Source organism: Lynx rufus, unplaced genomic scaffold (assembly GCF_022079265.1).
Source record: "Lynx rufus isolate CCGP_SWC_20201006 ecotype Redwood Valley unplaced genomic scaffold, mLynRuf1.p SCAF_1, whole genome shotgun sequence".
In the NCBI taxonomy this organism is placed as follows: domain Eukaryota; kingdom Metazoa; phylum Chordata; class Mammalia; order Carnivora; family Felidae; genus Lynx; species Lynx rufus.
The window spans coordinates 58986454-59009515 of record NW_025814823.1 but is presented as its reverse complement, the minus strand read 5'-3'; the positions used below and the strand labels follow the sequence as shown (position 1 = coordinate 59009515).

Below are 23062 nucleotides of genomic sequence, written 5' to 3'. Positions count from 1 at the left end.
TTTGGATGTAAAAAAGTTCAGGTGCTTAGAATGCAGGTAGAAGGAATGATTTTTTAAAACACAGGCATTTTGGGAAATAAGGAATCTGACAGTTGAGAGTTTTATTAGTGATGATTCAGAAACTTTTGAGAGTTGAAGAAACAAGTAGCTTTATAAATAGAATCTTTTTAGGAAAAAAATGCTGTCTCCAGCTAGTACCATAAAAATCAAGATATTGTAATTTCTACATACTCATTCAACTTGTTTCATTTTACCTGAAAAGACATCATTTCATATTTTGGAGAATGATAAGCAAAATGTTCTATTAACAATAACCATCTGTAATAAAGTTTCCTGAATGAATGTCATAGTAATAATATTTCCATTCCAAATAAATATTATCTTAACTGCAAAAGAACCTCATTTCTAGTGTCATTACTGAACATTAGCTGTAGGGAAAGAAATAATGAAGTATACTACTGAGAGTCTCTGACATGAGGCTTTAAAAAAATTAAATGGTAAATCCAAAACTGCAAATATTGCAGGAAAGTAGTTCACGTGGACATTTTAATAATTAGTGCACCATTTCAACGATAAATACCAGTAAAAAACAAAACCAAAAATGCAAAACCGAACCTGAAACAACCATTCTACAGGCCACATGGCTTGCAGCTTTTCTGCACACGTGTGTGTAAACAGTACAGTACTGTGCTAGCTGAGAATTTAACATAATGTGTTAGTTAGCTTTTATACAACGTTTAAAACGGTACATCATTATTTCCACCAAAATTTACTTGCACTCTCTCTGGTATTGAAAGGGAGGGGAAAGGCCATTTGCAGAAAGAGGAGGAGTTGAGCAGTCCCAAGGTGGAGCTGTCTCTTGTGTTAAATGACACTGGCAGGGTAAAGCGCTCTGCTGGGGAAGGGCTTAAAGGCTGAGTCAAAAGCCAAGAAGTCTCTTTATTTACGCCTACCTCCCAGCCCTTGGCAATCTGACTAATAACAAACTGAGCTAACAAGAAAGACTAGAAAGGGAGGAAAGAGAACACTGCTGCAGCTTGGATCTACAACCTAAGAAAGCAAGAGTGATCAATCCCAGCTCTGTGAAACATCTTGTTTATTTCCTGTGTTCAGCAGCTTGCAAATGGTTAACTATATGCAAAAAAAGTCAGCATAGCTGTGAAGTATGCCGTGAATTTTAATTGGGGAAAAAGGCAACTGCTTCAGGATGATCTAGCATGCACTCTGCCTGAAATATTTTCAATGAAATGCTCAGCATTTGGTCTTTGAGCAGAGGTTTTTAACTTTATGAAGCAATGGGACCTGCCAAAAAGTGAAATTTGAGAAGAAAGTACGTGGTGGTTGGTGTTTTCTTTTTTAGTAAGGAAACTGAATTTACTTTGAACATCTCTTCCAGCTGTGCATTACAGATAACGTCAGGAAGAGTCTCTGCTTTACAGGTAAGATGAATGTTTTCAGGCTTTTCGAATGCCTATTTTTGCATTATCTTAAAGTGATTCAATTTGTGTGTTTGTCCTTTAAAAAAATAACTTTGCATTAAAAGATATCCAGTTTCATTCCTACTCATGGGCACAACTAATGCTGTAGCAGTTGCCTGTTTTCTCTGAGCAGCAGACAGTCCAACAGCTGGCTGCACAGAGGAGCAAATAATATAAGATGCCACTATTTATTTCATGGCATGCAGTGTGTTGTTGGAAACTAAGTATGTATGCCTTCTGAAGGAGAGAGCACTTCCAAACACCATTGCTGATTTTAAAACATAAGCAGAATATTAAAAGACTCTTTGTATTTTGTTGGCTACTTTTATTATTTCCTGACTTGAAAATACATATTTTTGACCTCTTTAACATTGGATCAGATGTTGTCAATATGGAACCAGTGTTCAAATTTGTGTGCATTTCTGAAAAGATTGCAAACTGTTCCCTAGGACATTTTGAAGAACATAAAATGAATATAAGATTTTAAAAAAATAACCAGAGATTGTCATTTGGAAGTTATTTATTGTTTTCTCAAGATGATGTGACTGGTGAAATGAATAATATTATTTCTTAGTAATCTATGAAGAAGTACTTTTAGTGTTTGTGGAAGCTAATCCACAAGTTGAAGACTCCCAACTGCAAACCGTTGGATTCTAAACATAGACTCTGAGCTGTTTAAAATCAATTTCCCCATGGAAACATTTAATCTGCTAACTTTTCCTTCATATAGAAAGGCACTATACTGTTTTATTTCCTCAGCTGCCTTTTACCATTCAGAAACTTCATACTAGATATGTTTTCAATAAAACAATGTATTTTCATGGGATGAAATTTTTTTTTAAGGATTCTTGATTGGGGTTTGGTAACGTTCTATCTGATTGTGAATGTTAATTAGGTTCAAAGTTATTGTTCACATTCCATTAAAAGTAAATAGAAGCAGATACCATTTGGAAAAGTTGAAGAGTTTTGAGATACGGTGTTTATTTACCTTTCAATTTAATTTATATGAATTTAAGATATACTATTTGAAGGAAAGAAATGCCACTAAACACCACTGGAGTTACATGTATTTATCTTGTCACTGCTGGCTTCTCAGAGTTAAATCTTTTTAAAAAAATTGCTATTTCAGCTGCATGTCTTAAATTTTTAAGAAGTTGGAATATATGATGCTGTTATCCTGAACTGTCATTTTTTATTTACCTAATTAGAGGTATCCTCAAGTGTTTCAGGATCGTGCAGTTTGTTGTAGAGTTCATTGTTTGTGACTTTAAGCCTTATTATAAAGGAGATCCACTGTTTAATTATGTGATGACATTCAGTGCCCTAAAGCCTATTTTAAGACCTTGTTAGAAAGTCATTTGCTAGAAGTTTATATGAGGCATTGCTTGTTCATTTACAGCAGCTAGAAATGTGTTACAAAGCTCAGCTTTTCTTCTTCAAGGTTATGATATTAACCTCATACATAACAATTTAAAAGCAGCAGGAAATATCCTACCTTTAGAAATTCAGTATACAGTCCGACAAGTGAAATTTTAATGGGCACTCTTAACCATATGTATCTAATACTATCAAGCTTATACAAAGTGCCCTAGACAGCATAGTTAAAATGAAATTCTTTTCATAGTGAACTACCATCTTACATGGTCAGAGACTTATTTTCCTCAAGGTTTTTAAATAGATGATAAAATTGAGCCAATCATCAAAACAGGTTAAAACACAGACACAAGTATTAGATGTTACATTGTAACGTCCAGTTCAAAAATATAAATAAATAAAGGAATTGCATTATTAATGCATATGTGCATACATATATACATACATTTTTTCTTACTCTTTCTAACATTTTTGCATTCCCTACAGTATTCTCTGCTTCTGGCTAATATCATGTATTTGTCTTATATTGTAATCCTTCAGCCTTAGATTCATCAACTTTGTGTAAAAAAAAAAAAATCAGCATCTTCTCAAATACACACCTTTACATCATATCAAAAGGGCCCAATTAAGCAGCACCTCTCTCGTCTATTAAAATGCAGTTTATTTGGCAAATGTGAATACCACTGATGATATAAAATTTAAAATTCTCCTTGACCTAAATTTTGTATTTTTATCACAGGGCAAGTTCAAAGTAAAGCAAAACATGCTTGTCATAGTATTAGAAAAAAAATAAAAGAAAATGTAGCTGCAGAAGGTATTCATAGTTTCAGAGTAATATTTTTTTTTCCTTTTGGAGGAAAACCTTCTATTTTGTGATTGTGAGGTTCATCTCCTCCCTCCCTCTGCCCACTAAAGTGCATTGCTATTGCATTTTGTTTTACAGAATCAGATTTCATCACACGACAACATGAAGCTGTGGATTCATCTCTTATATTCATCTCTCCTTGCCTGCATATCTTCACAGTCCCAAACTCCAATGTCCTCGACCAGAGGTTCTTGTGATTCTCTTTGCAATTGTGAGGAAAAAGATGGCACAATGCTAATAAATTGTGAAGAAAAAGGTATCAAGAAGTTATCCCAAATAAGTGTACCACCATCACGACCTTTCCACCTAAGTTTATTAAATAATGGCTTGACAATGCTTCACACAAATGACTTTTCTGGGCTTACCAATGCTATCTCAATACACCTTGGATTTAACAATATTGCAGATATTGAGTCTGGTGCATTTAATGGCCTTGGCCTTCTTAAGCAACTTCATATCAATCACAATTCATTAGAAATTCTCAAAGAGGATACCTTCCATGGACTGGAAAACCTGGAATTCCTCCAAGCAGATAACAATTTCATTACAGTGATTGAACCAAGTGCCTTTAGCAAGCTTAACAGACTTAAAGTGTTAATTTTAAATGACAATGCCATTGAGAGTCTTCCTCCAAACATATTTCGGTTCGTTCCTTTAACCCATCTAGATCTTCGTGGAAATCAGTTGCAAACATTGCCTTATGTTGGCTTTTTAGAACACATTGGCCGGATATTGGACCTCCAATTGGAGGACAATAAGTGGACCTGTAATTGTGACTTATTAGAGCTAAAAATTTGGTTGGAAAACATGCCTCCACAGTCTGTAATTGGTGATGTCGTCTGCAACAGCCCTCCATTTTTCAAAGGAAGTATACTAAGCAGACTGAAAAAGGAATCAATTTGCCCCACCCCACCAGTGTATGAAGAACACGAGGATCCATCAGGATCGTTGCATCTGGCAGCAACTTCTTCAATGAGTGAAAGTCACGTGTCAACCAAAACCACACCTCTTTCAAAACCAACCACCAAAGTACCAGTTTTGATACCCTATATTACAAAGCCATTCACTCAACTCCCAGGACCCTACTGTCCTATTCCCTGTAACTGCAAAGTACTATCCCCATCAGGACTTCTAGTACACTGTCAGGAGCGCAATATTGAAAGCTTATCAGATCTAAAACCTCCTCCACAAAATCCGAGAAAGCTTGTGCTAGCAGGGAATATTATCCATACATTAATGAAGTCTGATCTAGTGGAATACTTCACTTTGGAAATGCTTCACTTGGGAAATAATCGTATTGAGGTTCTTGAGGAAGGCTCATTTATGAATCTGACAAGATTGCAAAAGCTCTATCTAAATGGTAACCACCTGACCAAATTAAGTAGAGGCATGTTCCTTGGTCTCCACAATCTTGAATACTTATATCTTGAATACAATGCAGTTAAGGAAATATTGCCAGGGACCTTTAACCCAATGCCTAAACTTAAAGTCCTCTATTTAAATAACAACCTCCTGCAAGTTTTACCACCACATATTTTTTCAGGGGTTTCCCTAACAAGGATAAACCTGAAAACAAACCAGTTTACCCATCTCCCTGTAAGTAATATCTTGGATGACCTTGACTTATTGACTCAGATTGACCTTGAGGACAATCCCTGGGATTGCTCCTGTGACCTGGTTGGATTGCAACAATGGCTACAAAAACTAAGTAAGAACACAGTAACAGATGACATCCTCTGCACCTCTCCAGAGCACCTGGACAAAAAGGAATTAAAAGCACTAACTAGTGAACTTCTTTGCCCTGGTTTAGTCAATAACCCATCCCTGCCAACTCAAACTAGTTACATAATTGTCAGTACCCCTGCAACCACAACTACAGCCGATACTATTTTGAGATCACTTACTGATGCTGTACCACTCTCTGTTCTAATACTAGGACTGCTGATTGTGTTCATAACCATTGTGTTCTGTGCTGCAGGGATAGTGGTTCTTGTTCTCCACCGCAGGAGAAGATACAAAAAGAAACAAGCTGATGAGCAGATGAGAGACAACAGTCCAGTCCATCTCCAGTATAGTATGTATGGCCATAAAACAACTCACCACACTACTGAGAGACCCACTGCATCACTCTATGAGCAGCACATGGTGAGTCCCATGGTTCATGTCTATAGAAGTCCATCCTTTGGCCCAAAGCATTTGGAAGATGAAGAAGAAAGGAATGAGAAAGATGGAAGTGATGCGAAACATCTCCAAAGAAGTCTTTTAGAACGGGAAAATCATTCACCACTCACAGGGTCAAATATGAAATACAAAACCACAGACCAATCAACTGAATTTTTATCTTTTCAGGATGCCAGTTCATTATATAGGAACATTTTAGAGAAAGAAAGAGAACTTCAGCAACTGGGAATTACAGAATACCTAAGGAAGAACATTGCTCAACTCCAGCCTGACATGGAGGTACATTATCCTGGAGCCCACGAAGAGTTAAAATTAATGGAGACTTTAATGTACTCAAGGCCCAGGAAGGTATTAGTGGAACAGACTAAAAATGAGTATTTTGAGCTTAAAGCTAACTTACATGCTGAACCTGACTACTTAGAAGTTCTGGAGCAGCAAACATAGATGGAGAGATTGGGGCTTTTGCAGAAATGCTGTGATTCTGTCTTGAGTCCAATCCTTGTAAATAAGTGCCTTACATGAGTGTGTCATCAATCAGAACTAAAGCACAGCAGTAATCCTATGGGAAAAAAAGAAGAAAAAGAAACTCAGGGATCATTGGGAGAAGCCATTGCATTGTCTTTGGGCAATTTTGCCTACCCCCGATAAAATAAATCCTTGCATGTAAATCATCCAAGGATTATAGTAATATTTCTCCATATACTTAAAAGTGTTTCAGAAGAGTCCTCTTGCACATCTAAGAGGGTTGAGTCTTTAAGCAACCCTTATTTCCTTGAATTACTTTACCAGTGAATGAAATAGAATTGGGTTTTGTCATTTAAAAGCTATACCTGTGTATGTAGTTATTATAATATGTAAGGAATATATTGTTTATATAATCAGTATATACCACAAAAATGTACATTGTCAGATACACCTAATTTTCTTGAAATAAAGGCAAAAGGAACTGGAACTTCAAAATTACCACTAGTAATAGTAAAGAAAAAAAAGAAGGTTGAATTAGTAGGCTATGAGGAGCCCAAGACTTCAAAGTTTTCATTTGAGGGTTAGAAAAATACCACTGCTATGCTTTCTGAATTTGAAAATAGGAGTGATTAATAGTTCAGGTGGATAAATAGGCAAACTTTTTTGGTTTTTCTGCACATTTTGTGTGGACAATCTTATTGTCAATGCTGCTGTGAACTAAGGTATGTCATTTGTGCTCAAAGTTCATTTTTTTTCCTTGGGATATTTTTAAAATGCTACTGATACTCAATTGTAAATATGATTAGTGCATAAATTAAGTTTAGTTTCTTTCATAGCATTAATCCTTTGTAAATTTGAATGACCATGATAGAAATATGTTTCTTGTGGCAAGTAATAATTCACAGGTGTAAAACAAATAGGAAAAATTGTGTTTTTAAAAATCTTTATTGATGTAAACTGATAGTTGCCATAAATTAGTAGCAAAAGGCACGTCTAAGGGTAAGTGTTTTAAGTTGCCTCAGGAGTGGGACAATGTAGCTTTATTTTACAAGAAAGTATAGCTAGATTTCTATGAACTATTTATTCTGTACAGTTTTGTATATTTTTGGTTCACAAAGGTAATTATTCTTGGGTGCCTTTCAAGAAGATTAAAAATACCACTCACAACAATAAAAATAAAATGAAAACTCTCTTTTTAAATGAACTTTCTTCAATTAGTTTGATTTGTAATTCAATCAAGTCAGGATTAACGCAAACACACGCATGCACTGAGGTGCATGCATGAGAAGGAGATTTCTGTCTGTTATCCACACAGACGCTTCTTGTTCACTATCTGCAAAAAGGCCATTCTGTGTCTGGGTATGATTGACATGGAGCCAGACCTAAGTCTGACCAGTAGTTCCCCCTTTCCAGCAGATTGTTTTCCCACTGACTACAAATGAAAGTGATTTATTTTTCTTCTTTCTGATTATAGAATCAATGACACAGCAGATTTCCACAAGGCAAAATAGAATTAATCAAGGTGATCTAATTCTGTTTTCTGAACACCATGCAGATCCATGCACAGGGTTAGTAAGGAACATATTTCAAATTAGAAAAGACTTTTTCTAATTTACTTACTACTTACTACTTACTACTTTTAGTGATTCCTGAATGTTCTATTAAATGTTTTGGTTTCAACACCAACTGTCTGCAATACTAGCAAATTATACATTATTTCCTTGATTTTGAATAAGAAGCCTTTTTGCTGATAAAGACAGTAAGGGTCTGTACTTCCTGGTATGAAAACTAATTATGAGTATGCTGTGATATCATAACACTGGGTTTTCTTTTCCTTTTTACTAAAAAAGTTTTAATGTTTATTTATTTTTGAGCAAGAGAGAGAGAGAGAGAGAGGACAGAGTGTGAGCAGGGGAGGGACAGAGAGGGAGAGGGAGACACAGAATCTGAAGCAGGCTCCAGGCTGAGCTGTCAGCACAGAGCCCAATGGGGGGCTTGAACTCACGAACCATGAGATCATAACCTGAGCTCAAGTCTGACTTCAGCCACCCAGGTGCCCCACTAGGTGTTCTTTTAAATCATTGCATATATTAATAGAAAACAATAAATGATTATGTATTTAAAGAGTTCATTGAAAACCTAAATTTCTCTACTAATGCCCAAGGTTGGAAAGAACAAAGATGAGAATTCTTAGTGAGTTACACTCACTAAGGGAAAATCTTTGTGTATATGGGGTGCTATATATATTTATCCACTAAAAAAAAAATCAGCACAATAATGACTAAAAGTTACATTCTAAAGACAAAAACAAAGCAAGAAGAGATTTCATGTTATTGCACTACTTCTATTCACTAGAGTATTTGCCAATATTATCCGATTCCAATCAAGTGCATAGAGGTATTAGAAAGACTTAAAAAATTCCCATGCCTGGAGGATCCTTGGAATGGATCCATGAATGCAGACAGAGACATGTCCTTAAGAACATTCTTGTTTTTTAGGTGAGGTAATTTTTTTTAAGCCTTTCATTGTTAATCACCTAAAGTAGTAATATTCATTCTCCAACTTATATCAAGATGGAAGAAAGTTATATATTAAGTCATGTAAATATATTCTCCAAATTAAATATAACTTTAAAACTAAAATCCGGTGGGAGTCTGGATTACTGATGTAGAAATCATTATGGTTTCCAAAGGGTAACAAGTTTTATTTTTATTTTTTTTAAGTTTCTTTCTTTATTTTGAAAGAGAGAGCACTGGGGTGGGGCAGAGAGAGAGGGAGAAAGAGAAAGAGTCCCAAGCAGGCTCCACACTGTCAGCATAGAGCCCTATGTGGGGCTTGATATAGGGCTCCATGTAGGGCTCCATGACAGGCTTGAACTCAGAACCATGAGATCATGACCTGAGCCGAAATCAAAGTTGGACGCTTAACTGACTGAGCCACCCAGGTGCCCCACAGGGTAACAAATTTTAAAGGCTTAAATGTTTCAGTCATAATGGGATCTGTCTTGTGTGATTTGCTTCCCTACTACAAGTAGTTGAGAGTTGAAACAGCCAGTGATGGTCTTTAACTCTTAATGGGTCGTGTGACCTGTGATAATCACTTAGAACTTTGGTGATTTTACCTGCATGTTCTATTTCTTCTCACTCCTACTAAAGATACACTTTTGTTATAGTCCCTGTTTGATTATTTGCTTAATTAAATGGCCAGTGTGTTTTCTTTCTTTAATTGTTAGATTCAAAGTCCCAAGTCTGAATTCAGTATCCCCAGCCTTATTCCCATGTACCTTGACATTCTAACAATTAAACCAACCAAATAAACTTATAATTATCCTAGTTTTTTTTCTTGATGTACATGGAAGTTACAGTTTTCTCACTGCATATCAGTGCAGCTTCTGATTTATGTCTGAATCTTGAATTTTTGTAGGATAGTGATACTAGTGCATAATCATACAGGATCAAGTCTTTTTAAATGTGTCAACCTGTTAGACATAGATGGCATTAATCCTTACTTAAGAAATCATTTGTCACTAAATAACCATGAAAATTCTTACTGCAAATATATGAAAGTATTCTTCAGATAATCTTCCATTGCTCTCCAAACTGGATGGAGGTTTTATAATACATGTAAGAAAGGATTATATCAGTAATGTTGATTCTCCATCTTGAATCATCTTTATAACATGGAAGAAGAAAGCCTGTCTTTACTACTCTAGTAGTAAGTAAACTGAAGTACCAGCTAAATGGCCTTTAAGCTGCCTTGATATTTTCACCCACTTAATTTAAAAGGCTTACACTTTGATCTAGGATTGAAAATGTGATATGAGTATCCCCTTGTCACTAAACACAACTTTTAAAAATATAAATAACTAATAAAATAAGATTGAGTCTTAATATACATGTAATTTATTTTGTACTTTTTTTCTTTAAGTTATTTCCTATTTTTATTCTTCTATGGTAACTAATGTACAAACATTTGAAAAAGATGATGGATACTACTAATTTGAAGAATTGACAATACACATTTTTTAATATAAACAGACACAAATAAATAAAGAAAGCTCAACAAATACTTCCACATGTAAGACTTTGTACATAATTATCATTGGAGACTATTCTCTACGTGAAAAGAAAATTATCCATGTGCATTAAGTGCTGACTATTTGGGAAGAGAGGTTTAGATCTCTCGGTAATTAAGAAATGTTTCTACAATGGATTTAAGGACTCCTCTCTATTTCTTTTCCATGAATGTTTTTATTATACAGGCATAAATGGCTGCAGTTCTCTTCTTGAGAAGATGGGGGATTATAAAACCTTGTTCTTGATAGGAAAGGAGACAATTACAAGTCTGTCTCAAGAGGAATGATCCTATATCTGAGCACCCATATCGACTGATCTCATTGATAAGGAATGGATAACATTAAAAATACAATATTCCTTTTTGCATTTTCAATTCCATACATCTGTTTCATCTGTTTCAAGATTCCCTGAGGTTTTTAACCATAACTGTCTCTAATTAAAAGTTCGATATAATAGTTTATCTTTGAATTACAAGAGTTATATTATTAAAACTATATTGTTTAATAAATTTCTGTACTATATGGAAATAAACACCAGTATCTGTTTTATAGAATGCAACTAGTTTTTAAAAGAGGAATTTATGTTGACTATATATACATTCATTCTTATGTATATGTAATATAGAGGAGACAGCCAGATGTAGAATTCTCTTCTAGCTGCTTTGAAAGTGTAATCAAATAGACAAGTACTCTTCTGTTTGTAAATGTCTTTCAGAAGATTAGTGAAGAATAGAAACAATGCAAAACAACAAATTGATCACACACACAACACACAAACATTCATGTATTTCCAATTAAAATAACTTACAGTTGTACACCTTTTAAATAGAGTACTTTTGTCTCATAATTTTAAAACATAGAAAGCAGAAGACCTTCCACAAGTAGTTATTGCCTCCTACATATCTTAGGTTCCATCAGTTAGAAAAATCAGTAATCTGCATTTAAGTAAGGTATTTTGACTTGCTCACTTAGTATAAAAATCTCTGGTCATTTAATTGTCATGTCATTATATTTGGCATTATAGGTGGACTTGAACAGATTGTACACACAAAATATCATTTTTTGCCCCAATTAATGTCTTCAATTTTAAATTCAGTGTTATCAGTGATGAAATCACCATTAGTGAATGGATGATAAGTGTGTTTTCATCCCATTACTTAATGGTATAAGCAATACAAAGACATATAAGCTCCTGTTACCATGTTTTACGATTCACATGTATCATAAGGCAATACATGGTAGAATAAGAAAGTTAACAATAGAGTTCAGAGAAGTCATGAATCTAGAAGAATAAGATCAATTTAAATGCTACATATGATTTCATCAATTAAGATTTTCATAGACACATTTTGGGCCTATTCCTAGCATTCTGCAGTACTTTACCGGGGAAGACATTGTATTATGACAAAGCAGACACATTTCTCAGATATCAGAACATCATAAATTTCTAGAGTTTATATATTCTATTTTTTTTATTTTACAAATAAGAGGTTTGAAATATTTGTCCTGTATTATATAACTACTAAGAGTAACAAGATCAGAATTGGAACCCTGTTTTATTGTTGTTATTTTATTGGGTTTTGTTTTATTCTCAGGGCTGTGGTCTTCATCAGACTGTCATAACCATGAATATTTATAGGCCATATGGAGACACAGAAATGTATGTCTTTGCTTCTGTATTTAGGTAGTACACTCTTTTTCTAAACATTTAATTGAAAGAAAAATCAGACATTTCCGTAACTCTAGACATATATCATGTAACTGTAGATTGTTCAAAATGACATATAAGCACATTCTAGATACAGGTGGAAAAATGCTAAATGATTTACTATATTGAACAACATGTGCACATGGCAGATAGAACTCATAATGTAGTTTATTTTTTCAAATTCAGAATAATTAATTACTATTTATCAATAGTCTATATATTTTTAAACACAATTTAGTATGAATTTACTTTCTCTTCTGTCTCGTAGACTTAAACATTGACAAAGAAAATACATACAGATAGTTTTCATGATGTATTGCATTAATTAAAAACTTCATGTATAAACATGTAACTTAAATGTTGTTAGAATTACCTTACACGTAGAGATTATGGTATCAGATATTTTCATTATTCTATTTTTAAGACCTCTACTTGCAACAACAAAACAACCTTTGCCAGTGCTTGTAAGTTAAAATAAAGATCAGCAATTCAGTAAATATATCATTTGAATCCTAGAGAAACAACTTTATAATATGAGGAATTTTTTAATTATTATTTTTTATTTATTGTTTAAGTTTATTCATTTTGAGAGGGGCAGAGAGAGAGGGAAAGAGAGAGAATTCCAAGCAGGCTCTGTGCTGCCCAATAAAGGGTAAAGACCCATGAACCGTGGGATCATGAAGTGAGCCGAAACCAAGAGTCAGATGCTTAACAGATTGAGCCACCCAGGCACCCCTTATTTTTTCTTTCTAAATAAACTTTAATTTTAGGGCATTTTTTGGTTCACCACAAAACTGATCAGAAAATAAAGGTCTCACATACTTCTTGGCTCCACAGAAGCCTGGCTTGCCCACCATCAACATTCCCTACCAGAGTGGTACAGTTATAGCAATTGATGAATATACATTGTTTCATAAATATCACCCCAAATTCCATAGTTTGCACTAGAATTCACTATGGATGCTGTGCATTCTATGAGTTTTGGCGAATTTACAATGATATGTATCCACCAGCATAATGGTATGTATCCTCCATTATAGTAACCTGGAGCATATTTTCACTCCCCTGTAAATCCTCTGCTTTGTCTAATTCTTCCACCCCTCAACAATTACTGATCTTTTTACTATTTCCATTCATAGTTTTGCATTTTCAAGAAAGTCATAGAGTTGAAATCATAGTATGCAGCCTTTTCAGATTAGCTTGTTTCACTTAGTAATATCATTTAGGTTTTCTCCATGGCTTTTTATGGCTTAATACCTTATTTCTTTCTAGTGCTGAGTTATATTCCATTGCTTGGATATACCACAGTTTATTTATCCATTTTCCTACTGAAGGACAATTATGGTCATTTCCAAGTTTGAGCAATTATGAATAAATCTGCTATAAGCCACTTAATAAGCCACTTGGGTGGCTCAGTTGGTTAAGCATCTGTCACTTGATTTTGCTTAAGGTCGTGATCTCATGGTTCATGAGTTCGAACCTTGAGTTGGGCTCCGTGCTGACAGTGTGGAACCTGCTTGGGATTCTCTCTCTCCTTCTCTATCTCTCTGCCTCTCCCCTGCCCTCTCTCTTTCTCTCTCTCTCTCTCAAAATGAACATACTTAAAAACACACACACACAAAAAAAACAAAAACAAAAATAAAAACATATGTATGTTGGGTTTTATGTGGACATAAGTTTTTAACTCATTTGGGTAAATACCAACTAGCACAGTTGCTGGATCATATAATAACATTTGTTTAGTTTTGTAAGAAACTGCCAAATTGTCTTCCAAAGTGGCTATAACCATTCTTCATTCTCATCAGCAGCAAATGAGAGTTTCAGTTGTTCCACAGCTTCCCCAGTATTTGTGTTGTGAGTATTCCAGGTTTTGGCCTTTCTAATAGGTGTGTAATGATATTTCATTGTTGTTTTAATTTGTCTTTCCCTGATCACATATGATGTAAAGCATTTTTTGGCATATATTTTTGTCATCTTTATATCTTCTTTGGTTGGGGGTCTGTTAAGTTATTTGGCCTGTGTTTTTAAGTTTATTTATTTATTTTGAGAGAGACAGAGAGTAAGTACTAGCAGGGGAGGAGCATAGAGAGAGAGAGGGAGAGAGAGATTCCCAAGCAGGCTCTGTGCACTTGGGCTGGACCTGTAAGCTCATTACCAGAGCTGAAATTAAGAACTGGATGCATAACCAACTGAGCCACCCAGGTGCCCTGGCCTATTTTCTAATCAGGTTTTTTTCTTATTGTTGAATGTTAAGGGTTCACTGTATATTTTGGATGACAGATGTTTATCAGATATGTTTTTTGCAAATATATCCCCTAGCCTGTGGTTTTTCTTCTCGTTCTCTCTACAGTATGTTTTATAGAGCAGAGGATTTTAATTTTAACAAAATCTAGCTTGTCATTTTTAAAATATAGATCATGCCTTTGATGGTATCTATAAAATCATCACCATGTTTTAAATCACCTAGATTTTGTCTGATGTTATCTTCTAGCAGTTTTATAGTTATGAGTTTTATATGTAGGCCTACCATACATTTTGAGTTATTTTTGTGAAAGGTAAATCTAGATTCTTTTTTTTTTTTCATATGTGGATGTCCATTTGTTGAAGAGACTATATGAAGGATTTTAAAATCACATACAATTTATGGGGTGCCTGGGTGGCTCAGGTGGTTGAGTGTCTGACTTTGGCTCAGATCATGATCTCGTGGCTTAGGCTCTGTGCTACAGCTCAGAGCCTGGAGCCTACTTCAGATTCTGTGTCTCCTTCTCTCTCTGCCCCTCCCTTACTCACACTGTGTCTCTCTCTCTTTTTCAAAATGAATAAACAGTAAAAAAAATTTAAATCACATACAATTTAAAAATAGTTTATTTATAATATAATTCATTTTAGTCTTTATATTTAATATTTGAGTACCATTAATACTATGTATTATTGCATGTCTAAAAGAGTATAACATTTAAGAGAGAAAAATGTGAAGTTATAAAGATTAGTATTGTGTAGTTACAATGTTAAAACTGAGCTTAACTGGACTTTCCTTAGCAGTGATCCTTTATAAGATCTACCCATAAGTAAATTATACGTAAGTGATAAAGTTATCTAAAGTTTAGTGTTAGCCTACCTATACTCAGTTGTACATGCTTTATATATATTTAGTTTAGGCCTCATACCAAACATGCAAGTAATGTCATTACTACCATCTTACCTGTAGGTGAATGAGGCTCATGAAGTTAAAATGCCCAGAGTCAAACACAAAGTAGTGCTCAAGTTCAGATTTCCCTGACTTAGAAAATTCCAGCTTCTACTGTCTTATCATTCCTCATCTTACAATGATCTTAAAAAAACATTTCAAAATCTGTTACCATGTCATTTGAATGGGTTAAACACTATATTATTCACATTTGCAAACATCATACTTTTTCATCACATTTATCATATTTTAATTTTGAATATGTTTGTTTAGCTTCCACTCATGCCTTCAACTTATCAATGTAAAAAGTAATCTTTGATATTTCAGAGATCTGAAGTCTCCCTACATGTGTTGACATTTTATTTAATTTCAAAAAGAAGTATTGAGAAACACATGTATTTCAGACACTGGTGAATCACTTCAATAAAGATTCTTCATCATTCACACCTTCAACATTATATTTGTGATATATATGATAACACAGGAGTAAATTTGCCTAATTTAAAAAATTTGATTCATGTAGGTAATTAAGAATAAACAACAGGGGCTCCTGGGTGGCGCAGTCGGTTGAGCGTCCGACTTCAGCCAGGTCACGATCTCGCGGTCCGTGAGTTCGAGCCCTGCGTTGGGCTCTGGGCTGATGGCTCAGAGCCTGGAGCCTGGTTTCCGATTCTGTGTCTCCCTCTCTCTCTGCCCCTCCCCCGTTCATGCTCTGTCTCTCTCTGTCCCCAAAATAAATAAACGTTGAAAAAAAAATTAAAAAAAAAAAAGAACAAACAACAAAATTTGCTGTATAATGAAGAACTTGGTTTCCATTTATAAAATACATGTCCTGATTCCTTTGGATTTTTAACCCTATTGCCTGTTTCCTTTTTCATCAGAGACACATCCATAAACCCTACTCTAGGCAATGCTTATACACCTTCATTAAGAAGGAGGTCTTGATTTTTCCACACGCCCCACATTATGCTATAGAAATAGTCACAGTTTTATTCTGTCTTCTCTACTGTAGATGGGCAGCCAAAAGCATGCAAGTAATGCATAGCATGCCTGCTGGTTATAAGAATATGCAGGTCAAGTAAGCTCCACCCCCATGCCCTCCCACACACCCACTCTGAAAGTAGATTCTTTCCCACATTTTAAATCCTATGTCTTTCATTCATCACCTGCCTCGGAACTTGTGGGAACTCTAAACTTACCTATCTAGTTTCCCATGGTGGATTCAGCAATCCTTAGGAAACAATTCCTAATAGGTATTAAAAACAAAATGGAATAGAAAGAATTTATAGAGGTCAGTTTGTAAAAGATTATAACTTGAGGATGAAAAGTAGGAGGTTGAGAAATTGGATGAAGATGGTCGTTTGATTCCTGCCTCCTTGTATTCTTGGTCCTTCTCCATGCTTGATGCCTCTTTTCCCGTCATGCGATTATTAGCCTCCCATAGCCAAATGGTTGCCAGGGCTCCACAAAGGTTCATGCTCTGGCATCCCTTGGGACAAGGGTTTTACTCTTTTATTTTTCCCCCTAAGTGGATTGATTTTCCTCTTTGAATTGTTGCTGTTACCTCCAAACTAAAACAAAACAATCAAAACAAGTTATTTCAACTATAGCCACACCAAAATGTGGGCATTTTAGGAGGTTTATCAGCTGAAAAATCATATGAAGCTTTAAAACATGGAATTTCAGATAAAATAATAAAGTAGCCATTTCGAGAGTAAAAGGAAGATGCTTTGAGAAGAGCAAGCCATAGGCTGTTTATAATCCTATCATCAATCCAATCCCTAAATCTTACTTGACACAATTCTTTAAAAGATAAGTTTGCTCAGGATAATTCACCTAAGAAACATGTGCTTTGTACAGCCACAATGATACGAAAGAAACATGGCTTATCAAAATTTGAAAACTTTCTGCAACCCACTCATATTTTAATGTTTCAATTTTTAACTAATGTATTATTTCTTGTTCAATAATGAAAAAGTTCCCCTCTGTAAGATGGGTCTGGATCACTGATAATTCAGTTAAATTCAATATTCCTAAACAGGTACGTAATTATAAAATGATATATCTAGCATTTTAAGTGGATGGGTACTCCAAGAACATCAAGTCTAGTGTCTATCTAAGTAAATAATTTCTGTCTACAAAACCTTGATAATGTGATACTAGAAGAATGTGAAAAGAACATCTACTTCAGGGTCAGAAAGATATGAATTCCAATTTGACTTCCTTGGTCTATTACATGACCTTGAGCAACTTATTTAACCTATAGGAGTCAAAGTGTTTTCATAAATAGAATAATAACTTACTTTTCAGAGTTGATTTTGTTGTTTATTAACACATATAAAATAAATCTTCTGCTTGTGCATTTTCAGGAAAGTTTAGAGATAATTGTACTGTAGCAGTGGAAAAGCAGCTTTTTTTAGGAAAAACAGTTAGATTCTCTGAATTTCATATCTCCCATTTTTAAAATGAAAAAGAATAATAGTGTTCTAATAATTTTAATATTTTTGAAAACTCATTGAGGCACTCTATGTAAAGGGAATTTGAAAGAATTCAGCAAACTATAAATATTCATTTTTAACTCCCATTGAGAATTTACTAGGACTAATTCTTAGAAATTCCTACCTATTTTCAATTCCAATATTCCTCCTTAACACAGCTAACTCTTAACTTTATTTTCCATATGATAGTTCATTATATATTTTAAAGAAGATCATTTTATCTATTTTTATTATTCCTATAGTACCGTTTACCTAGGATCATTTACATAATGCCATTTGCCATAATACCCTTTATAGTAAAAGTGACAGTTTTGTTTTGTTTTGTTTTGTTTTGTTTACCATATGTGTAGTCTAGCTTCAATACTGAAAATACATTTCTTTATGAAATACATAGTTGTTTTTCTTTAACAAATTCAGATGGAATTTAGTAAAATACACACACACATGAAGTTAGGAAGCAAGTTGAAAGAAAAAGATAAAAAGATGTAATTCTTACTCCTTTTCTATTCAAAAAGATAAAGCAACATATATTTTTTTAACTTACCACCTTTAAATTACTGTGTATGCTTTCTAAATAACCTGTTTTTTGTTTTGTTTTGTTTTGTTTTGTTTTTAAGTAAGCTTCAAGCGTAGCACAGAGACCAATGTAGGGCTTGAACTCACAACCCTGAGATCAAGACCTGAGCTGAGATCAAGAGTCAGACACTTAACTGACTGAGTCACGCAGTCACCCTTAACCTGTTCTCTTAAATAAAATTTTGTATCTTTTTGTTTCAACTGGATTCAAATGATAAATACATTTCTTTGTGATGAATCCCTTTCATATATACTCATATGGAAATCAGGCAAAACACCCACAATTTAGAAGGAATATGTGAAATATATGACAGTATAAAAAATACGACAGTATGAAAATATGACAGTAATATTAGAATAATATGAGAAAAAAAGTCACTTGTCAGGAAGTTTACACTTAGTGAATTAGGAAGGTGTTTGCCCTATGATAGAAAGAATACCTGCATGAAAGACGCTGAAGTGCTGTGTGTCATTGCTGCAATAACACAAAACAACAACAAAAACTGGAAATAACTGATTTCTAAACTAGAGAATGTGATTTTCTTCCTAGCCCTCATATTGTGTTATGCGATCATGGAACACAGAATCCAACAAAATAGGGAAAATAAAATCTTAGTCTCAGCACTTCTTGGGATGACATTGAAAAATGAAGTATTTAGCAAGAAGGCACATGCATCTATGTGTTAATGTATGGAAACATGTGAAATAACCTCAGAATAAAGTTTCAAAATTATATTTATGCAACCCCAGGTCTAAAAACACATTCCTATTGATGTCTAAAGGATTCACGATGAAGTAATGTCCAACCCATATCTTACAACATATCCGGATGCGATTAGACCTCTCAGTTTTACTACAGGATCATAGTTCACCCAATAATTTCCTATTGCTTTTGTTAAAGTTAATACTGCCTTTCTGTATTCCGACTACTCTTCTCAGTAGAGTTCCAGATTAAAGGGGCACACTATATTTGAGTTTCTTTAGCTTTTTTCCTTCTACAATACTTTTTTTTTTTTAACCCCCGAGGAATAGAATTCTACAGGAAACTAATTACAAGTGACCTTGACCTTTTCACTTGAAAATTAACTTCTCTGATAATCAGTCTTTTTGCTTTGAAATTTAGTAAAATAATAATGCAATGACACATAATTGTGTAATTAGTATAAAGTTCAAAGGAAACATGAATTGATCTAGGGCTGGCTAGTGTTTCATCTTAGGGTATTGAATCCTTTCAAAAGAATTTTTTTGTTACCCTTCTTTTTAGCACATGAGTCACACATACAGCAACAAGACATCAAATAGAATTAAAAAAAAGCATTTAATTGTTGGAGCTCTCAACATTTTTTGAAGACTCAACCTTTTGCGACTCAATCATAAGAAATGTGAAGTTATTAACTGATATATGAAGATATGTGAGGATCTTATTTGTAGATCTTATTTGGAGAACAATTATTGGTTAGAGAGATTAATTGAATATAGTTCAGTGTCTGGGTAGGAAGAATGATATGTATGTAATTCAAAGAAGCTGCAGGTTCTTAGGGATACTTATTTTTGCAGTCATTATGACTATGCTAATGAGAGATAGGAAATTTAAAAATCTAAGATAAAAAGCAAAAAAAAAAAAAAGAAAAGAAATGATACACTATATTGCTTAAATTACACAGAAGGTCTCAGGAAAGATGAGTGTCAGGATTTCCTCTACTTAATTCCATGGAATTTTAGAGACTTTTCCATTATCTTTTAAAAATCATCATGTGTAGCCAGAACTTCAATCACTGAATGTTTAAGTAGTGTAACATAAGGAGTCCCACAAACTGATAGTAAGTGATCTGCAACATAAAGGAACTACCCATCTTTCATTATTTTGACAAGAAATAACATTGTTGGATTAGGTGAATCTATTCCCTCAAACTTAATTTCAGTTCATAGCATCAATCTTATAAACAAAGACACAATCTTAGCTGCTAATAAAACTGCCATTGATGGTTTTATGTTTGATGTACTCATTTTTCCCCTTATTCGTAGTTGAATGTGCTATAAAGATAAAAAAAAAAAGATTGGCAAGAAAAAAAATATAAACATACAAGTAATTAACCTGTGAAGATTTTCAAATGAATCATTTTTTTTCTAAAAATTTTTGTCAAAATATCTAGAGAATTGAAGAAAACTGTATCTGGAAATATTGAGCTGTACCATTCAAAGTGTATCCAAAGTGTTCCAAGTATCTACTATCCAAGGAGAAAAAATGTTTGTAAAAGAGAAGAAATATGTTGTACCTCTATAAAATAAAAAAAAATATTGTATACTATTTTAATAACTTTGAAAATGTTACAAAGTATCATAAAATAACAAAAGACATTTAAATCTAATATTAAAGAAAGGTTAAAAATTATAATGCCTTTTAACTGGAGGGGAACTTATAAAGAAAACATTTTGACAATCATTTCTATGATAAATAATAAGATTTAATGCCTCATATATATTTAAATTTGAAATCAAAGCAAAACTCTTAAGTAATTAATATACACATCTAATGTTAGCTATTCTGTATCATTTACATTATTTAAACAATACTTCTTCATTATTAGAAGACACTATTGCAATGTCTCTATGTTTTTTTTTTTCCATTTCACTATTAAAGCTGGTGTTGGTCAATAGGGACTAAAGTAATGAGTGTTTAAGAATTCAGGCTTTGTAAATGTCCAACAACTGATGAATGGATAAAGACGTGGTTTATATATATAATGGAATACTACTTGGCAATGAGAAAGAATGAAATCATGACATTTGCAGCAACATGGATGGAACTGGAGGGTATTATGCTAAGTGAAATAAGTCAGTCAGAGAAAGACAGATATCATATGTTTTCACTTATATGTGCATCTTGAGAAACTTAACAGAAGACCATGGGGGAAGGGAAGGGGAAAAAAAATAGTTACAGAGAGGGAGGGAGGCAAACCATAAGAGACTCTTAAAGAGAACAAACTGAGGGTTGATGGGGGCTGGGGGAGAGGGGAAAATGGGTGATGGGCATTGAGAAGGGCACTTGTTGGGATGAGCACTGGGTGTTGTATGTAAGCCAATTTGACAATAAATTATATTTAAAAAAAGAATTCAAGCTTTGGATAGTGTCAAAATATTAGCACCATTGGAGGTAATAATAAGTAGGTAATTGTGAATTTACTCACTTACTGAAATATTCTTCATACATATATTGAAGCTATTCTCTCCTCAGCACTTAGAACCCTATGTACCCAATGTGGGTAAGAGGGAAAACTGGGCAGTGCTGCTGGGAAGCCTTGTTTATTATGGGGTTACCATCTCAGCAAGAGTTAGGCTTCCTGACTGGATTTCAACATCATCATCAATTAAGGTAATTCCTTTTAACCTAGAACCACCTTAATTTTATTAAGAAGAACCTAAGAATCTTTTGACAGGTGCCTAGATCATGATAAACTGAGATAATATATGCAATGCAGCAATTTGCCTTGAAAGGAACGTGTATTTATATAACAATAAGGTCAATTGATCATGGAACCTATTTAGATGAGGAATTCCTGGAAGTTGGAGGAGTGCTTATGAAACAGAATTTATTTTGCTATAGGTATTTCCTAACATTTGATTATTTCCAGAGCTGTAAAAGTTTGATTAAAAAATGTAATTGGAAGGGCATCTGGGTGGCTCAGTTGATTAAGCATCTGGCTCTTGATTTCAGCTAAGGTCATGATCTTGTGGTTTGTGAGAGATCAAGTTTCACAGTCTGGCTCCTCACTGATACCAAGGGGGCCTGCTTGGGATTCTCTTTTTTCCTCTCTCTCTGCCCCTCCCCATGCTCTCTCTCTCTCTCAATCTCTCTCTCAAAATAAATAAATAAACTTAAAAAATTTAATTGCAGCTTATTAGTTCAATAGGTCCAGCTCGCTTTACTGAATGCAAATTATAGGACTAGGCATTAGAGGGTATAAAATGTTTTTAAAATATCAAAATTTATTCTCCAAGTAGTATTTCATTTTATAAGAGAGACCTAGCACACAAACCAAAATATATAACCAGTTATGATTAATTTTGTGTAAGCATTTTACACTGTGCCAGTGGCATTGGAGCTTCAGTATTAACAATTTTAGGAAGTGAATGGATATTTTCATTCAGTGATGGTGGAGCAAGAAACCATAAGCTAGAGTTAAAGAAACACTGGGATAAAGCAGTGGAATCAGGGAACATTTCTGGAAGTGAGAGAAAAATGAATACACTGTACTTAGATAAATGATCTCAAAAAAAGAGTAAGATAGTTACTAGGAATAGGAGAACTACAAGGAAGGGAAATGATTTAGGAAATTGAACAGTTTATAGACTACAGAATTTGAATGGTGACAGGTCTCATGAAGAAAGACAAGATAACTCAGAAAAAGAATTATAAATTAATGGTTAATTTTTAAAATCAGAGTTCTCATTAAATTTGGGGTAAAGCAGATAAATGGTGTAGATCAGCGTAATCCCCAAATCACTTTTTTTTTTTTACCATTTATAGAAAATTAGATTACATATGTTTGAGCAACTAAGACAAGTATTTTCAACATTTCCCAAAACTTAAAAACAGATTAATGAATAATTTATTTTCATTGTTTACAGACACCTAAAAACTGACCCCTCCCAAT

General features: G+C 34.0%; 1 protein-coding gene across 1 annotated transcript; it reads left to right on the top strand.

The window, feature by feature from the left end:
* The first annotated feature begins 1403 nt into the window (after positions 1-1403).
* Positions 1404-6342, top strand: SLITRK6 (SLIT and NTRK like family member 6). Its single transcript, XM_047072622.1, has 2 exons — positions 1404-1439; positions 3796-6342. Exon 2 carries the CDS (start codon positions 3820-3822, stop codon positions 6340-6342), a length of 2523 nt encoding a protein of 840 aa, XP_046928578.1. The 5' UTR covers positions 1404-1439; positions 3796-3819.
* The last annotated feature ends 16720 nt before the right edge of the window (positions 6343-23062 follow it).